The sequence below is a fragment of the Zootoca vivipara genome, chromosome 4 (genome assembly GCF_965207765.1).
Source record: "Zootoca vivipara chromosome 4, rZooViv2.hap1.1, whole genome shotgun sequence".
NCBI lineage: Eukaryota > Metazoa > Chordata > Lepidosauria > Squamata > Lacertidae > Zootoca > Zootoca vivipara.
This window is the reverse complement of record NC_142587.1, coordinates 40,439,226-40,458,430: the sequence shown is the minus strand read 5'-3', so window position 1 is coordinate 40,458,430 and position 19,205 is coordinate 40,439,226. Positions and strand designations below refer to the sequence as shown.

At 38.6% G+C, this 19,205-nt stretch overlaps 2 protein-coding genes across 9 annotated transcripts in view; one reads left to right on the top strand and one right to left on the bottom strand.

The window, feature by feature from the left end:
* Positions 1-854: 854 nt before the first annotated feature.
* Positions 855-3,032, top strand: KLHL34 (kelch like family member 34). Its single transcript, XM_035115477.3, has one exon. The coding sequence runs from the start codon at positions 1,109-1,111 to the stop codon at positions 2,882-2,884; it is 1,776 nt and encodes a 591-aa protein (XP_034971368.1). The 5' UTR covers positions 855-1,108; the 3' UTR covers positions 2,885-3,032.
* Positions 3,033-5,511: 2,479 nt separating this feature from the next.
* The window catches only part of CNKSR2 (connector enhancer of kinase suppressor of Ras 2), a 146,723-nt gene continuing 133,029 nt past the window's right edge, over positions 5,512-19,205 (bottom strand). For 3 of the 8 annotated variants that reach the window (XM_088668696.1, XM_088668692.1, XM_035115480.3), the window contains 3 exons: positions 9,978-10,174; positions 6,871-9,079; positions 5,512-5,779 (listed from right to left, as the gene is read on the bottom strand). In XM_088668696.1, coding sequence (XP_088524822.1) covers positions 8,864-9,079; positions 9,978-10,174 — 413 coding nt within the window. In that variant the 3' untranslated portion in view covers positions 5,512-5,779; positions 6,871-8,863. Of the gene's footprint in view, positions 9,080-9,977; positions 10,175-16,273; positions 18,961-19,205 lie in introns of those variants that run through there. The other 5 variants (XM_035115478.3, XM_088668694.1, XM_088668695.1 and 2 more) reach the window with 5 other exon arrangements.

Sequence of the window (19,205 nt, the reverse complement as noted above, 5' to 3'; positions counted from 1 at the left end):
GGGGGAATTGGATGTTCCAAGACAGAGGCGATAAGGACTGATAATCTCTCACTCCTTGTGTTTAATTTGACTACATTTGTTTTCCCATTGCAAATCTGCCATGTGATGGACTGTCCAAGGAAGTTCAAGCTCGCTTGGAACTCATTTATGCCTGGATCCCACAATATACAGAGCTTGCTTTAAATGACATAATTTCGGGGCTATTTTTGTCACTCCTTTGAAGAAATGTGTTGCTCGCATGATTTCCAACCAGGTCACTCAATGTCAGATCCTCTGGCTTGCACTCCTTGTAAAATGACTGCTTTCCCCTCCCCTTCTCTCTCTCTCTCTCTCTCCCTCACCCATCTCAGTTCAGTGCTTGGACAGCTATGACAAGGGGTCTAGTGTTTGCATTCTATTCTGGTCACTGTGAGTTATGGTGATATCATATAAACTAAACGGTTCCAAAATGCATGTCAAATTAAACCACTGACTAATCCTCATATTTTGCTCGTCTTTCTGCTCCCAGGCTAAAGGTCTGTGTGTCCACAAAATCCTAACACTCTAATCTGTAGGTGCTGATTTGATTTTCAGCTGAAACTTCCTACGAAGAGAAATCACCATACGTGGCTTGTTGGCCCTGGGGGAATAAGAGCTAAACTTGTCTAAGAGTGAAATACACAGCTCGAGCAAAAGCTGCAGCAAAGTTCAGCCCTCCTCCTTCCATTCGTGATGCACCAGCCGCCACAGAAGGTCTATTTAATCAGCTTAAAGAGAAAGAAAAGCCACAGGAGACATCTGAGCTGGCACAAATCGTCACCTGATGCTGGCCAAGCAAGTGCTCTCATCTCCTGTGGACCATCTCCTGTGCCGGAAACAGAGGTGAGAGAAATGTCTGGAGGATGTTACTGAATTCAGCTTTATGAATGAATGAATGCAGGAGACAATGTGTACTAGCAGGATGCTAAACTGGAAAGGGATGTGAAATTAAGAAGGCTCCATTAAGTTGAAGGAGCAGAGCTGATGGTTGCTCTTCAAGTGCTTCCTCATCCAGTTGAGTTAATTCACAGCTGCAGTGTCTTCCCTTCTTTTCACTGACAAAAAGCCTTTAGAGCATTTGTTCTGCACAATGAGTTACTTTCTGTCCTACTGCAAAGGACATTGTGGTTCTGTGTTGTCTCAGTACCAAACCCTCCGCCGTGAAGGCTTGTTGTGTGACATTTTGTTGAAGGTGAAAGAAAATGAGTTCCCTGCTCACAAGTCTTTGCTGGCCTGCTCCAGTGATTACTTCAGGGCCATGTTCAAGAGTTATACCAAAGAATCAAAGGCTGCCACCATTCACCTGCAAGTCATCTCAGCCGCTGGTTTGCAACACGTTCTGGATTTCATTTATACTTCTTGGTTGCCTTTGTCTTTTGCCAGCCTAGAAGACACTTTGGAAGCCGCTACCTACCTGCAAGTGCCTGAGGCAATTGTCTTGTGCAGCCAATATTTAGCTAACAATCTTACCCTAGAGAACTGCTGCTTTTCTGCCAATGTTGCTGCAAGATTCTATCTTCCAGATGCTTCGTCAGCCATAGAAAAGTATCTCATTTTTAATTTCTGGAAACTCCTAGACCTTGATTTTGCAGAACTGCTGGAACTGAATTTCAGATCTTTGAAGGCAGTAGTTGAATGTTCAGATCTGCCTATGGTGAAAGAATCTTATTTGCTAGATCTATTGCTGAAGTGGCTGAAGTATGATAAATTGAGGCTGACACATACAACTAGCTTATTGGAACACATACGGTATGGTCTTATTCCTGTGGAAAATCTGAGAAAAGTCTACACTCAATCAGAAGTGCCTCTAACAGGCCCCATAAAATGCTTAATCATAAAAGCAATAAACTACCACTCATTCGTCTTTAGGCAACCTATCCTACAGGATAGGCACAGCACACTGAGAAACCAGAAGACGCGGATTATCCTGCTTGGAGGTATGATTCAACATGAAGGGCCCAGCAGGGATGTGGTGGCTTTTGATGTTTACAATCACAAATGGCAGATTTTAACACAGGTGCAGGATCGACTACAAAATCACTGTGTGTGTACAGTTGGAAACTTTCTGTATGTGTTAGGTGGAGAAATAGAAGATTTGCAAAGTGAAACGAAAAGTCCCACTTTAACAGTGACAAACAAAGTCCATCGCTATGATCCCAGATTTAACAAGTGGATACAAATCAACAGGATGCTAGAAAAAAGATGCCACTTTTCTTGTTGCATCCTAGAAAATACCATTATTGCAATTGGCGGTCAAGGTGAGGATGGATCATTACATTCATCTGTCGAAGCCTACAACATTAGCAGAGACACATGGACAAAAGTTCGAGATTTGCCATGCAAAATGCATGGTCATGCTGGCACTGTTTGCAAGAATAACATTTATATATCAGGTGGCAAATGCACGAATCAAAGGAACACAAGTAAGGATTTGTACTCTTTGAGTACACTAGAAGGGCAATGGAAGAAGCAAGCCCCCATGAGCATTGCCCGGTTTGGGCATCAGATGGCCACCATAAGAGATTGCATCTTTACATTTTTAGGCCTTTATGAACCATTCTCTGAAATTGAAAAATACGATCCTGACCAAAATCAATGGACTCGTCTAAGGCCATTGGTCTATGATCGATTTAGTTATGGTTTGGCAGTAGTGGAGGAAACTGCCCTTCTCATTGGGGGGAAGAAGTGGCAAGATTCCCAGGAGATTCCAACTCAGGATGTGGTGGGCTATGATATAGACAATGACTGTTGGGAAGAAATATGCAAAGCTTCGTTGCCTTGGTATGGACTGCAGTGTGCCGTGCTAGAGCTTTCAGAATTACTAGATGCTAAAGACATTCAACAACAAAAGAGACTAACTGTTTAGGTAACAACTCACCAGAAAATGATTTGGAAGGACAATTCTGTAACATCTCCAGAATGTCTAAATATTAAAAATGTTGTCCCATTCTATATTAAGAGATAATATTGTGAATCAGTAAATGGGCTTGAATTTTGTATTTCAAAGCATAAACACACAAAGACTAAGAATTTGTTGCCAATAAGAGCTGTACATACACAACTGTTTTGTTTTCAGTAATAACTGGGAATTAATACCTGATTTGCAGAACATAAAGTGAATGTGTGAAGAAAGAGGCATATTTAAAAAATAGAATGGAAGAATCAATTTATATGCCTCTTTCTTCACACCTTCACTTTATGTTTGAAGCAGGTATTCATTTGATACAGAAATTAGAGGCTGCATAATTGCATGATGTTATTGTATTGCCTACATGATCCCAGTTCATTTTTTTTAGTCGTGCCAAAGCTTCAGAATGGGGGAAAGCACTGCAAATTGCACAAAAAAGCAAGCAAAACTTTGCACTCCTTAAATCTCTGTCCTGCTTCCCATTTTAATTGGTGAAATTTTGACACAGTTGTTCTAAACTAAGGCAAAGAGTAAGCAGCTGGTCTAACTATTATAAGGTTGAGTGGACCATGAAACAATTGTATCTTGTTTTCGAGAAATAACACCCTGTACTCTGTGCCCTTTAGGACCATGAATGGGATGAAGATGTTTGTTTCTAGTTGCTGAATGACTCTGTGCTTTAGCACACTTCTAAAAGCTGCCCATGGGTATATTGTACACGATGCATTTCTGTTTGAAGAGGTAAAGGAATTTTCTGCTTTGACTTCAAAAAGGCATCAGCAGCCGCTTTCTGCATTACTGCCAGGGTAGCATGGGGTTTAGTAGTTTTAAGTCATGCCTTATTCACATACTTGCAGATATGGTATTTGATTTCAGAGTGTGAAATCTGACTGTAACTTAACTTTATAATTTAAAATATTCACTTTCAAACACAATTTATTTTATAGCATATCCCTTTAGTCTGAAAGCACTGAAGATGCACAGAAGCACTTCTCAGTCTAATGTACAAAGAAGGCAGCACAATGGAAAAAAAACGATGGCACTATTTCATGCCAGACAGTCTTACAAGATGAAGCTGAATTTTATGCTTGGAACGAAGTCACAAACACTGTCTACAGCAAGATAACATGCAGGCAGTATTACTGTTACATAGCAACAGGATTCAGTTGTATAAGATGCCCTATAGGCCAATCCTAAGAATTTGTTGGCATGGTCTCACTCTGTACCAGTGTTGCACAGCCAACTGGGTCAAGGAGGGGCACTCATTCCAAAGTCTCTGGGGATCCTCAATTTCCCATAAACCCACCAGTTCCTTGTATAAATTGAAAAGACTCCTAGCTCTACTGCATTTGTAATCCTTTTCTTCCACAGAGATGCTTCAGTGTAGGAAGAAACATGTAACTCATCAATATATTTTTGTAACTTTAGGAAAATAGTACAGACATTTCAAAAAATTCCAGGAACGTCTAATATTATCTGTTGCAATACATATTCTTTTTTCTATTTTGAGTTTTAGGTTCTTGGTTTGTGATCATTATGCTGTTTTTGATTGTGCTTCTATTGTATTTTATGCTGTGGTCCATGCTGTGGATACTGTGAGACAGTGTGGCTGGATAATTCAATCAATAAAACAAGAGCAACAGTATCAGACGATCACACACGTGTGAATTTTAGCCTGTGTGTGAAAGCAGCTATGATTGGTCACACCTTTCAGATTGTTTACTGGAAGGCCTTGAGTAGCCCCAGCTTCACAGCTGTACACTGAACTAAAAACAAACAAACAAACAAACAAAAACTAAATACAAACATTAGCATATGTATCTACTAGATACAACCTTCATACTTTATCAATGAAGGAAGGACTTTCTATGTAGGAGAAACATGTGATGTAAAGGTCCACTTTCACCTTTCTACCCAGATAAATTTTTGCCTGCAATTTACAACAAAGCTGTACAGTATTATGTAATCCACAATCTACAAGAATCTTATGAAGCTACAGATTAAATAATTAGGAACATCGGGAGATGGTTTAGAGCAGGGGTTGTCAACCTGGTCCCTACTGCCCACTATTGGGCGTTTCAGGATTCTAGGTGGGTGGCAGGGGGGTTCTACGGCACAAGCTGAATCCTCCTTCCATCGAGCACTGGTGGGCGGTAAGGAAATTTTACCATCCAGAAAGATGCATTAGTGGGCGGTAGGTATAAAAAGGTTGACTACCCCTGGTTTAGAGTCAGACTCTATCTAGTCCAGGGTCAGCTGCAAGCAGATTTCCAGAGTTTGAGATAGAGGACATCCTCAACCCTACCCAGAGATGCTAGGGATTAAACCTGGCACCTTTCAGATGTAAAGCATGTGCTTTACCACTGAGCTATGGCCATTTCCTATTTCTATGCAAGATACTATGCAATTCTGGTACAATGCAGGAGTCCTTATTAAACTATTAAGTGATCCTGTTGCAGGTTGATTTTGACCATAAGGCTATGGTTATGTCTAGAAATATCACATGATGTACATTGTAAATTCATAAAATGTAGAGGGGGAACACAGCAGGAGTAAAAAATCAACATTAGGAACAATTATCATGATTGTTGTTCAAGCATTTTTTATGTGAGAAATATACAAAATATCACAAGTTGTAACAAACAAATCATGCAGTCAAATAAATTGTTTATACAAAGAGATGCTTATAGATGATATAAATAGTTGACCGGACCTGTAAATTCATACAAATCATAATGCATGAATTGCCATTCAGTCTTAATTGAATACAGATTTACGTAAAATTAGCTGTAAAAGGCCACTCTCCTGTACAGTTGTGCAAAGTTTGCAAGACGCTTGGAATCCAAAATGCAGCTGAAATGAAACAAGAAATCCTTTGATCCTTCTTTTAGTCCCAAGAGCAGAAAATAATTGTGCTCTCAAATGTTTATAAGTACATTCACTGCATTGAACAGGCTATAGCTGGAAGCTAGCTGAGAGAGTACAATTTATAAGAAAGAATGGTTTTAAAAGATGTATCCCATTTGGGGGTTTATCAGCTCATCTCTCAACTGCTCCCATCTGCAGAAAAGCATTAAGAAGCCACAATGGCTTTTTCTTTTGTCTTGGCAAAAATTAAGGTGCTGATAGATAGAGGGCATCTCTAGCCAGGCACAGATGGGTTTAATCATTAATGCTGCAACTTCTGTAGTATTTTTGCTTATTGGGAAGCTGGCTTTATGGGGCATCACCAGACCAATTTTGTGGCATGCATGTAAAGTGCAGCCAATCCCCCTGCAATACAGGAGTCTCGTGACACGAAGGTACCGAACATTCTTCTAGAGGCGTGAGGAGTGAACTTTGCTTCCTAGCATCTCCCAAACATCATCAGCACAAAACAAAGATTTTTGCTAATGTCATTCAAGGGCGAGTCTGACTGAAGGTGAATCAGGCAATATGTAGCTCTCAGATGGTTTAGCTATGAGCTGCAGAAACTTCACCCATCCCATTCCCAACACTGGAGTGTCCAGTGCTGCTACCGCTGCCTCGGAAACTTCAAGTGGCCACTGTAAGCAGCTGTAAGCAGCAGCCTCTCCCTCACCACCTCCCCTGATATTCCAAGGAGAGGGAAAGTTATTTCCTATTACCAAGAGTTTAGATCAGCTCCTGCTGCTGACCTTCATCTCCCCACCCTTGCTCGCATATGCTCCGAGAGAGAATGCAAAATGAACTGAACTAGACAAGCAGCTTGTCAATGTCATCTCCTCCCTCCCTCAAAAACACAAGAAGGTATATGCATTCTAGTGCTTGCTCAAGAATGCAGACTATAGGTGTGTATGCATTTATATTGAATGGGGAAATTGATAATGCTACCACTCCCTTCATCTGTGCACTCCAAAAGAAAAAGATAAAATGGAAAAAGCCTGTGTCCATTTCACCCCAATTTCCCAAGCCAGATTCGCTACCTTTTCAACTGCAGGAGCTCCATAGCAAAGGATGGCATTTCCCCCCAAAAATGGTAATGGTGAAGAGACAGAAGGGTGGGATAACATACGATCGCCATGCACATCACAAGCCACACCTCCACATCGCGAGGGCACTAAGTTGTTTCACATCTGGAAAGGCCTGCACTGGACCTCTTGCACTGGAAACTCAAAGGATTACCTGCAAATCAGACAATGGGATGACAATGGAAAATAAATAGGAGTGCAATAGTTTGGGAGAAACATTGTATGGATTCTGAGGAATGCATGAATGAGAAGAAATGTTAAAGTGCCACTGGTTACAGTCATGCCACTTGTGCTAACATAATAATCAGCTTCACATGGCATGCAAATGATTCTGTATTAATATGGATCTTGTTTTGGATAGAGGAATATCCCATTGAGCCTTCTTTCTGCTCAAAGCCTATTTATAATTATTTCTGGGAATATTGTATGACTGAATTTGCGTATAATGCTAAGCCATAGTTTATTGCTGTGCGGAGAAGCTTCAATGAGCTTGATGTCAGGCATATGTATTCCACCCCCCACCCCCAATCCTCCTGATGGAAAGATGACTTCTGGCAAGAATGGTTTCATTTTTAAAGAATCTAGGCTTATAGTTATGTTGAAACCAGGGATCCTAGTTTAAAACAAACTCTGGCTTCATAATGCATTGTTTGAAGCTGGCCTATTAGGAAACTGGCCAGAGTTTGTTTTAAATCAGGATATATGGTTTGAACATAACTATAAGCCAAGATTCTTTAAAAGTGGAAGTAAACTTGTCAGAAGTCCGCCTCTGGCTTACAGGAGAAGGAGAAGTGATGGAGGCAGGTATGATCCCAATTCTTTGCTCAAGGTCATGTGGCCTTTTCACGGAGCACTATGGCATGTTTTTGTGTTCTGTGGGAAAGCAGCCTATTACGGAAACTGAAAACCACATTAATTGTGTATGGAAATTTATGTATTTTGATAATGTGCTCAACTGTGGGCTATACTGATAGTTTTCTCTAGCAGATTAGAAAAGAGATTTGACCCACCCACCTATGCACACCCACCTATGCAACCTGGCATATTTGAAACTTTTTAAAGTTTGACTTAAACAAAAAAAAAATCACTGGATGGAAACTTTTGGCTAACAGTACAATTTTTTTTTTCTGAAAAAGAGTCAGAAGATACCAACAAAGGGCAGTAATAATATCCAGTCAGGTCTCTGCCATAACTGAAACAAAGAGAGCCCTTTAGCCTCAAATGAAATCTGTGCTATAGATTGTCTGTTAACCATACCTCAAAAGACTGGAAAAACGAAACTTTGACTGTTTAATATAGAATCTAGGCTTATGAAAGTCCAGTTTACCCCTCTTATTCCCTGACTGTTTTTTTAAAACACAATCCTAATCACAGCATTATACTTTTTTCATTTTTTAAAAATACCTAAAATATTCCACCAAATATAAAAGTTTTAATTCCTACACTGGCTAAAACAAAAGCTGTATTTTGAAAGTGTAGCTCATTACAACAGTTAAGATACTATTAAAATAGGAAACATTTTTGACAATCAGTAATAAAACACTGTTCTTGTGCCATCTTTTCACTTGATAAATCAATGTAATCCTCCAAAATATATACTCATTAAAATATATATATTTTAATCCTTAAAGACAATGGCCACGATCCAAGGAAAGTAACATGTGTTTCTCTTCGGTTTAAAAGTAGTTAAAATATCAAACAAAATGTGCCGGATTCTGTCCGAGTGCATATTCCTTCTTTGGATCGTAGCCAGTGTTTGTAAACATAAACAAAATCATAAACTGAGCATCAGCAGCGTAAAAAGTATCTAAGTATTTATTCGCACAATGACAATGGAATTTTTACTTTACTCATATCATAAACAATAAAATAGATCTCCTGATATAAAAGCTACTCAGTGTACTTGATAAAGGTCTGAAGTGCCACAAAGAGGCAAAATCATTTTCTCTTATACATGTGTTTCAATATAGGAATGTGTGTGCGCTAAAGAGTCTAGAAGAGCATCAACTTCATCAGAGTCATTTACAAGGTCCTCTGAAGGGTTGTTCTGAGAACTATCCAGAAACAGGTCAAGGTACATTTGTTTCCAGTCTTGAAAGTCTTTAGATGTCAAATCTGGATTATCCAGAATTTTATCTATGATGGCTACTTCTTCTTCTCTGGCCTGGGAGAAAACAAAAAGATCTGTTCAGAACGAGGAACAAACCACCCTTCATCTTGTGCCGGTAGCTTTTAAAGTACATATCTGACATACCATTGTACTTTGTGATGCCATTTTTAGATAAATACCGGTACCCTAATAGCTTCATTTTAAGACCACCGGGAAGTTCCCTTAAAAAAAAAAATCAAATCTGAAAACCACTCTGTTTGGTGTTTTGACTAATTTGAATGTTTGCTCTGAATTAGTGGTGGTTTGAGATTTTGGAACTTCCCCAAGAAAGATTTCTAAAGTGGTGCATATGTAGCTGTGATGGAAACAAGCCAAGAATAAAAGGGGGGAAAGCGAGGGGGGAAATCAGGGGGTGGGGTATAGAAAATGACAAGCAACAGAACAGAAAGAGGATCTCTGTCATATCAACAGAAAGAGATGCTAAGGAACATAAGGGATTTCTTTCTGGTGTCTGAGGAATCTATTTATCATTACATTATTTACTATTTATTGGCAAAAAGGGATTTCTCAGAGCATGGTACCTGGATACATAAAAAATTCTGTACTCCTATGAGAAATCTTGAAAGCTGGGCAAAATTATTTCATATTTTGAATTACACAAAGCAATATGATAGTATCTAAATATCTGTGACATCACCAGGCTTATGGGTCATGTCTTTATTTACCACAGAATGGACCAGAAGCAGATTAACTCTTCATTAAAACGGGAACTGAGGCAAATGCATTTGTTGTTGTTGAGAAACTAAAGTTTTCTTTCTTTCTTTGAACCTCTTTTGTGTACAGCATTTCCCAGTGTCCCTCTGTATTTAAATATGTGCTATATTATCCCTTGAGTTCTATGCAGGATAGTCTCAACACTTTTGGAAATTTGCTGACCCCCTAATTAACTCACCTTTAAAGTGCTTTTCAGAATTCGCAACTGGTGCAATTTTTCATTGACTACCGGATCACTGCATCTTTTAATAAAAAACCTCTTGTACTCCATCTTTGTAGAAATTTGCTGGTCTCCTAAAGGTGACAAGCTAGCTAGTTCCAAGGACCGATACAAATCTTGCAGGGAATCTGCAGGCTTTTCTTCTATAGTTTCAGCTGTAAGACACAGAGAAAATTAACTGCATAGTTTGGGGGGGGGGGAGAGAAACAGTCTAAATCAGTTTCTTTTTAAATTCCATGACAAGGCTTAAGAAGTTTAACTATTCAAATGTGGCAAAGTTTTACTGAAACTATTTCCTTACAGAAAAGGTATGAAATGTGTGGATTGAGCAGTCCTTACACATGCATATATGTATTTTGCAACATGCAGATATTTATATATGTGTATGCATATATCCCCCCATACATATATATCTATACTATACATATACATATATAATATGGGAAGCTGTGGGAAGTTACAAATTCCCAGCACAGGTACATATAAAAAGATAATCATGTGACATTCAATATACAGCTTCCGAATTAATTTGTCACATTAAGATCAAATACAGATTGAAAGTCAATCATCTATATCGTGCGGAAAACTGTATAAAGTCAGGTGATGAGAACTGTATTGTGCACTTCCAAGGGCACACCCATTGCCCTGTTACATGTTGAAACAGGAATGTTGCTTGCTGAAATGAATCTACATATATATATATATTATAACCAGCTCAAAATTCAAACCATGAGGGAAGAGAGGCTGTCTAAAGAATCCTTCCATTGTGCTTTGCAAAAAGAGGACTAATCTATGAAGTCTGCATTCCTAAACACTCTTACTTGGGGGAAAGTTCCACCAAACTCAGTTTACCTCCAAGTAAACACACATAGCATTACACTGCAGAACTTTCATCCTGTACTCTTTGAGGGCACCAGGCTTCAATGAGCACACAGAGCTCCTGTCACAAAAAATCTTTTAAATTGAAATATATGAGCCACTGGAGCTCCATATACATATCAGTGCACACACACTGCTCCAGAAAGAGTGTCTGCTCCAAACAGAAAATGCTCCAATAAAATATCTACGGTAAGTCAAGAATTGCTTTCTAGTCTGCACAAATACAATATACCGGCAGTTTTTTTTTGTTTTTTAAATGTACAAATTACTGAAATCAGGCAGGCAAAAATGTCTTTCTGCTTTGATTTGACAGGATTCATAACCAAATGCCTCAAAAACATACCACCACCACAATTCAATGTGTTTAGAGAGTTACAGTTAATGACATCTCACAGCTTGGGATCATATATATGCCGTGGCTACATTTTTATAATTTAGGAGTGCTCCCCTAAAAATGCAATGGAAACTGAATTGGTTTGCATTCAAAATTTTGATGTAGGGAAGTGCCTAAAGATGTGAGCTGATAAGTTCCTGATTCAAATCTTAACCATGAACTCCTATGATGGCCCTAAGCTACTATTTTCTTAGCTTCAAACCTTCAGGTGCAGTATGGGGATATTAATACTGGCCTACCTTTCAGAGATCTTGCATGAATCACTGAGACAATGTATGTGAATGCAATATATAAATGTTAAATTATCCTAATCTTCTATGTCAGGGTTGGTTTCTTTTTAGCCAAGACCTAGACAAGAAGACAACAATCTTTATAAATTTGGGTAACTGCAGATTGTCAGTATTTTGTGGGAAGGACTGAAGTACAAAGTGAGATATGTAAGTTTGTGCAGTTGAAGTAGATTAGAGCACTTTTTCCCCTGCAGCAACCCATCCACACTTAAAAAACAACACTTTTTGCAGTTAGGAAAGTGACAGAGAAATGCATTGAAAAGTATGGGATGTACAACTGATTAATGGAAAGACATATAAACACCCCACAAGCAAATGAAGACAAATTTTTTTTCGTATAACCTCCCCACAAACAAATCAGAAGAAATGCTCAATAATAACTGGACACAGTCTAACCAACCGTCTGTGCTTTGCACAAGCAAATCAGGATTAATAAACAAGATGGTCTGGAGGAGCTCTTTGCTTGTGCATCGAATTCTGGATCCAATTGAAAGTGTTTGTGACGTATTGTGGATTTGATTGACAAGGATACTGATCACAAAAGACTGAAGGAGTGGGGAAGAATTGGCATAAAATTAGCCCTACATGTTTTATCTTTCTTCTAGCTTTGTTAGTTTTTTCCATCCTCAAATATTGCTATCTCCAGCCTGATCGATGGAATGATCATCAGAGGAGTATTACTCTGTGCTTTATATTATTTACAGACACCACAGAAGAACATAGTATGGACCACTGATGACACCAGTTGCAGCAAGTGGATTGTGCCTTCTTTAACACCTCTTTTCATATAGCTTGTTTATGTTGCCCCATTTGATCCAAAGAAAAACTGAGGCTGCCCCACATGTAAAGCTTGGCTCCGTTCCTAGAGTTTTGGTCATGTTTGAACATGACAAGAATTAAACTCAGGAACTGCAATGCATGTTTTAACTTTTGGCTAAAGTCTTCAGTATTTTGCGCTAAGCATTTGTAAAATCTGTCATGTGGAAAATAAATGGTTGAAACTTGGGAAAGAAAAAGAAATAACTTGTTTTAGATAGGAAATACTCTGAGATATAACCCCAACTCTCTTTTCTAGCAGTTTTTTTAAAAAAAAATCCTTCCCCAATAGCTGTATTGCAAATGATAGCAAGGATGGCATAATATGAAAATAAAATAAGGTAAGTTGGATGAGTGCCACAACCCCAGAGTCGGACACGACTGGACCTGATGGTCAGGGGCCCCTTTACCTTCACCTTTAAGTTGCAAGAAAGAAGATTCCGACTAAACATTCGAAAAAATATTCTGACAGTAAGAGCTGTTCAGCAGTACAACAGACTCCCAAAAGATGTGGTGGACTCTCCTTCCTTGGAGTTTTTTAAACAGAGGTTGGATGGCCATCTGTCATGGATGCTTTAGCTGAGACCCCCGCTTTGCGGGGGTTGGGCTAGTATATGATTCCACTTACGTATTCTGTTATTTATGTGTTACTCTACATTCCCAGCGGATTGAGCTAAATGGGAGTATTACTAAACACAAATGCCAAATACCAGGGGTCAGAACCGAAGGTAGCTTTTTATTTTTATTAACTCAAGAGGGCTGACTCCAGAGTTAGGGACTTTAACACATTTATGCTACAATTTTAACTTAACCTTTTCCTTATCAGTTAACACCCCCTTTCTCTGTGTTTCATATTGTATATCTTCTACTTTCTTTTTTTCTCAGAATCCCCAAAGTCCCCTTCGCGTTAACTATCCTTTTTTTTTTTTTTTACATCACAGCACAAACTCCCTCCTCTCTCTCTACACTCCATAACACATGTTGTCTATCACATCATAGTTGCCTCTTCTGTCTGACAGGATTCTCTGCACCCTGTGTTGCTCACTTATTTTTTTCTGTGTCCTGTCATACTTTCTCACTTCCCTCTGCTCCACCACAGGGTTCTTTATACATGCTAATTCTGGCTGACTCATCTTCAGAGTGCAGCGCCAGCCGGCTTTAATGCCTGGGGAATGGAACTGAGTGAAAACTGCAGTCTCCAGGTCCACTCCCAAAGACCCACACTCCCCCAAGCTGCCACGGATTGGCTGAATTTAAAAAAGGGTCAGGCGGGAATCTGTGATGCTCCATGGCAGCTGGGGGGAGCTCCAACAGCTGGGCAGCAATGACAAGGCTCAAAAGGGCATCGGAGCGGCTGTGCTGGGTCGCAACAGCCACCCACCCTTGCACCAGGTAAATAGCCATTGCCAAACTTCTTTTCTCTTTCCAACTATCCCTCATATCTTATACCTCACTTTACCCCTTTCCACCTTCAGTGATAGGGGTTTTAGGAACTGCAATTATAATTAATCGTCTCTAGAAAAATTACCACCACCACCCAAAAAAAACCCCTGACCTTTAGTTCTTTTCCCATTTATGAGGATGCTGGAATAATTGCTAAGTGGAAATCAGTATCCAATGGGCTTGCTCCATCCCAACATGTCTTAAAACTGGAACTTTCACAATACAGTTTGGGTCTTGAATTTTAGTTTCTTGAATGATTTTGAATTAAATAATAAAGAATATATAATATATCCAATTTCAGGAAGAAAAGATGAAAGATGCAATGAATAATATTTGCTTATCAGATTGTAAGTTATTGCATTTCAGAACAACTGTCCCTTAAGCTACCTTAATTCAGATTATGTCATGTGCAATTGGTTGAATGGTTTGAGGTAAGACCTACTTAACAACCATTTTAAAGCATAATAAAAGGCTTTCAGTATGGAGAAGCACAGTCTGATTGACACTACACTGAGCCTTCATCATTTCAAAGGAAAGAAACAACTAAGCAAGCTTCTTACCTGAAGGTCATAAGAGGTAGCTATTGACAAAGTACAAAGAAAAGAGAAAAATAATAAAAAATAAAATCAACAGAAAATTAGCAGAACACAAATTGCTTCAAAATAATGTATGTGCAATGGCAAACATTAATAAACCTATCCTAACTCATTTGGTTTAAGCACCATACAACAAATAGATCAGCTTGTTTATTTCATGTATTTTTCGGTGGTGAACAAAGCAGTTAGTCATAGGGAAAAGAACTCAAGTAATTTTTAAAAAATCACTACCACATTTCGATGGCAGATTAGTTTTTAGTTTTCATTATTTCAGGTATCAGGTAATACAATACTACGTACTCTGATACTTAATGCTGACAGAATCAGAACCACGGCAAGCAATTAATATGTTGGGGCTTTGTTTCGTTTTTTGTTTCACCTTATGGGAAATCAGTTTTGAAGGGGATAATCCTGTTCTTCTGGAAAAGCCAACAAGTGACACATAATGATTGTTCTTTTAGCAAAATATCTGTGGCGTGAAATGTGGTTATTGTATATGAGGCTGTACTAAAGGTTAAATGACAAATGGTGGAGTTGGCTGGTCTTAGTTACATTAGTCACAAGTCAAATTTAAGTAACACTTGTCTGCCAAGGCTTTTAGGACAAGTATTCAGCTATGAATACAGTACAGATACGCTCAGCACACAATCTTTACTCATATCACAAATGTAATATATGTACCAGTTTTGATTGTAGCGTTTCATTCTGTAATCACAGAAAGCTTGCGCTCACGGTATGGGCCTTTTCAACATGAGCGCAATTCTCTTTCTGTGAACAGAATCTCCTTCTGTTCATGGATCAGATGTGATCCACAGCAATAGTTGTATCACCATGGCAACTATAATACATAGATTTAACCATGAAAGCACCCTGTACAGAAGCCAACAAATGTGCACTCTACGTACTTCTACACAGAATAGCCCAATATTGCAATATCTTTGTGAACTCTATAGAGGGGTTAAATTGCTAAGCACCACACAGTCCTTGTCCAAGTGCCAAAACAGGCCCAGTTCTGCTTCCAGGACTACCAGTATGGTGGTTAGGTTTCTTACTTTATGGCAGATAGATGTCCCATCTGAAAGTAATCAATGCAGCACGGTGCTCTTCCATGTAGTTTTGAATTTTGCATCTGTGTTTAGAGGCAGGGCACACTTTTACTGAGGGCAGTAGCTACTGATAACCAACCAACTTCATTGCTTTACAATGAAACCAAATGTGCCGCATGCTGCTTTGCATCAATGAGTTTAGTGGGTTATTTCCATAGGAATAACTTGAGTGATATGTTGGATATATTGTGTGTATAGCCCTTCCTGTTGCTTTTCATAGTGAGGTATAACCCTTGCAAAAAAAAAAAAATCCTCAGCATACTTATAACTTGAGTTTGTAACATCAGAAATGGGATGAGAAAGCAAGAAGGAAACACAGTGGTACCTCTACTTACGAAAAACTCTACTTACAAATGTTTCTACTTACGAACGGAGCTCCATCCGCCATCTTGGATGCGGTTTAGATAGGATTTTTTCTACTTACGAATTTTTAGATAGGGTTGCTTCGACTTACAATTTTTTTCTCCCAATGCATTCCTATGGAACTTACAATTTTTTTCAACTTACGAATGTGCGTACGGAACGCATTAAATTCGTAAGTAGAGGTACCACTGTATGCCCATTCTGAATCATTCGGTGAATGTCCAGGTTCATCACAGGAAAAGGCCTTAAGAAAAAACGGCAAAGCAGAACAACTGAAATATCTGTCTCCGAGTAAGAAAGTAGAAAGCAATTCACCTCTTTTTTTCATTTGTTAAAAAAACCATGTTTGCATTAAGAAAAAAATAACTGGAATTTTACAAACTTTATTTTTAGTACCGTAGTACAGAGAAGCTTTACAAAGATATGTGCAATTAATGTCTTGGACAGCTAACTGCTGCCATGAGTATCCCTGCCAATTGGAAATGGTCATTCAATACACTATTTTGGGACAGAAATGTCCATGCTGAAATTTGAATGCACAATGGTGCCAGAATATCAGCTCCTTTCAGCCTTAGGCGAAGTGTTACATATGAGCCATCACTGAAAACTGATAATGGAAGATACTTTAAATTCTAATCTCAGCTTTTAGCTCCCTGATTCATTTCTAAAACATTTCATTTCTGTCTAATTACAGAATTTAATGATAAACTGTAAAGGTTTCAAGCCAATCCAGCTAGGCTTGAGTGATAAATCTTCCGGCTTGCAAATCTTTATGCACTAAGCAGTAGCTTATTAACCCTAAAAAAGAGACCCTATATAAAAAACTGAAGGCTGCTTTTGCTGAGCATCAAAACAGCAGTGAATTACAGTAAATTTCTTAGAACATATGATTAATTTAAAAAACGCAGGGAGATTGTATCTTTAGTCAACCGACACAACAGCCCATAAACAGCTAAATCCAGTCAAAATTAAGCACTTCAAACCCCATTGATTTCAATGGGATTTAGGCCTGCACTTAACTCCCTTATTTAATCAGCAGGACTAAAGTGATTATATTTGAATGAATTGTGTCCAAAGATTATTGTTTTACTTTCTAAACATCAGCAAATAATCAACATATTTTGATAAAACAAGAACATAAAAATAGTGGAAGCTGAATTTATAGTCAAATCTTGACAGACCTATGCCAGGTCAAACAACCTTGTTTAAAAATTACATGCATTTTCTACTGGTCTGCCTACAGTATACAGGGTTTATTATTACTATTCAAGCATATTAAAGCTTCTAGAGTTTTCTTACTGCTGTTAAGCAGTTGCTGTGTATTATTTCCTTTTTGAAAAAAAATTGCAACACCTTTATAAAAAGGGAAATATATGCATTTGTATATAAATAACTCTATATATTTTATTGGTATTAACATAATGCAATACCATACATGGACCTGACAGAAATAAAACATTTCAAAATACATCTTAAAATTCTCTCTCCATAATTAGTATGAAATATCAAGAATTTAGCATTGACATTACAGTACACCCTTAGCCAAAAATAGAAAGAAAATCCACATCCAATCACAGAGATACAGGCAAAAAATGATCCATAGGAGACCCAAAACATAATGATAGACAATATCTGAATCTACTTAGGGAGACATTCCATCAAAATCTTGGCCCCTCCAAACTGCCTCCTAGGGATCCTGAAGGATTTACAGAGAATACCTTATGTCTATGCTGCAAGGCAACATCACTCACATTTAAATCCTAGAAGGTAAGGACAAATTGAAGATTTCTATCTGCAGTTTGAAACACACCAAAGTGAGGCATTATATTCACTGTCATAAAATCAGTATTTGTGCACCATCAGATTATAAACTGCTTAACAAACTCTGTTGCAATCCTAAAAACACTTACTTGAAAACAAGGATTAAGCTACACATGACAGTATTTAAACCTAGGTCTGCTTCAATCACATATTAAGTGTGGAGTGGGGATGTGATTTTTAGGCCAACGGAACCTTCCACATGTACACTGCTAATAACCACCTTAAAGCCTCTCCTCCCCAGGCATTTTTCTTCTTCACATTGACCTCACTTCTGGAATTGGAGCTCAGCTTAGAACAAAATGTCCTGGGATGCAAACTGCAGGAAGATACAGTGCATGGAGGAAAGAGTTACCAGTCCCCAAAGGCATACAACCTTTGCTTTAAAAAAGGGATCTGTTCCCATCCTTTGTGGACATTTTTGGTAGAGATGTGGATTTAAACAAATGGTTCTGCTACCATCATGTGTAGTTTGAGCCTAAATCCCACTGAAATCAATAGGATTTGTTCCTAAGTAAACACAGTTAGAATTCGGCTTTAGGTCTTGCAACAGTCTGTGCACACTTGGACTTGATAGAATACATTGAATGAGTATTATACAGCAAGTTATCTTCCTTCACTAATGTGAAATACACTAAGAATGGTATTAGCTTTTGCCACTTTGGATGAATGGAAGTAACTGAAGTTCATTTTCAAAATATGATTTTATAGTTACCACAGCTGATCCCTCTTTCCTTCCTTGAAGACTGCAGAACACACCTGAGTATCATCATAGCCCTTCCCCTGCCATCACCCTTTCCCCCTTCTGTTTCTCCCAAGTTGATGGGCAGTATTTTCTGCAACTGTATTCCATGTAGCCTGGGTCTGATATTGTGCCTAATCCCTCTGTAGAAAGGATGCATTCTTCAAAATAAAAGCAATAGATCTGGCAACAGGTTTGCCCTTTGTAAGACTTTCCTGGAGGCCCCTTACCCAGGCATTTGGTTGTCTATGTTTTAAAGTCAGTTCTTTCTTAAAAACATCAGTTATTCAAGAAGAATTGATTGGCTTTCTGAATGCAGGACATTAGAGGTTGCTTGCAAGAGGCTGAAGATGAGTCTCCGTCGTGCCAATTCTCTCCGATCTAAATTCTCTAACCAATAGTTTATCAATCTCTGAGTCCAATCGGTTCAGTGCCAAGAGAAGTGGATCCGAGTTGGCATGGGGAGGTTCTATCAACTCTCGCAGTGCTTTAGCCTAATACGATAAAGCAGTGATACAATATGGTGAAAGAACTGTGATGGGCTGTTATTACTATATCATATTAGAATTGCATTAGTAATACAATCATGCAATCTTGATAAAGAAAGAAAGCATATATGGCAAGATTTTCATATGATGTTAGCTCCACAGTGCTCTTTTTTTATTTGCATGCATACATGCGCAAGAAAAAAACCCATAGTACTTATTCTGGTATTAGACTTTAGAAGTCTCGGTCTCTG

Bases quoted from the DNA above. Each gene is read 5' to 3' on its own strand.
- KLHL34 (XM_035115477.3), top strand. From the start codon at position 1,109: ATGAGTTACTTTCTGTCCTACTGCAAAGGACATTGTGGTTCTGTGTTG.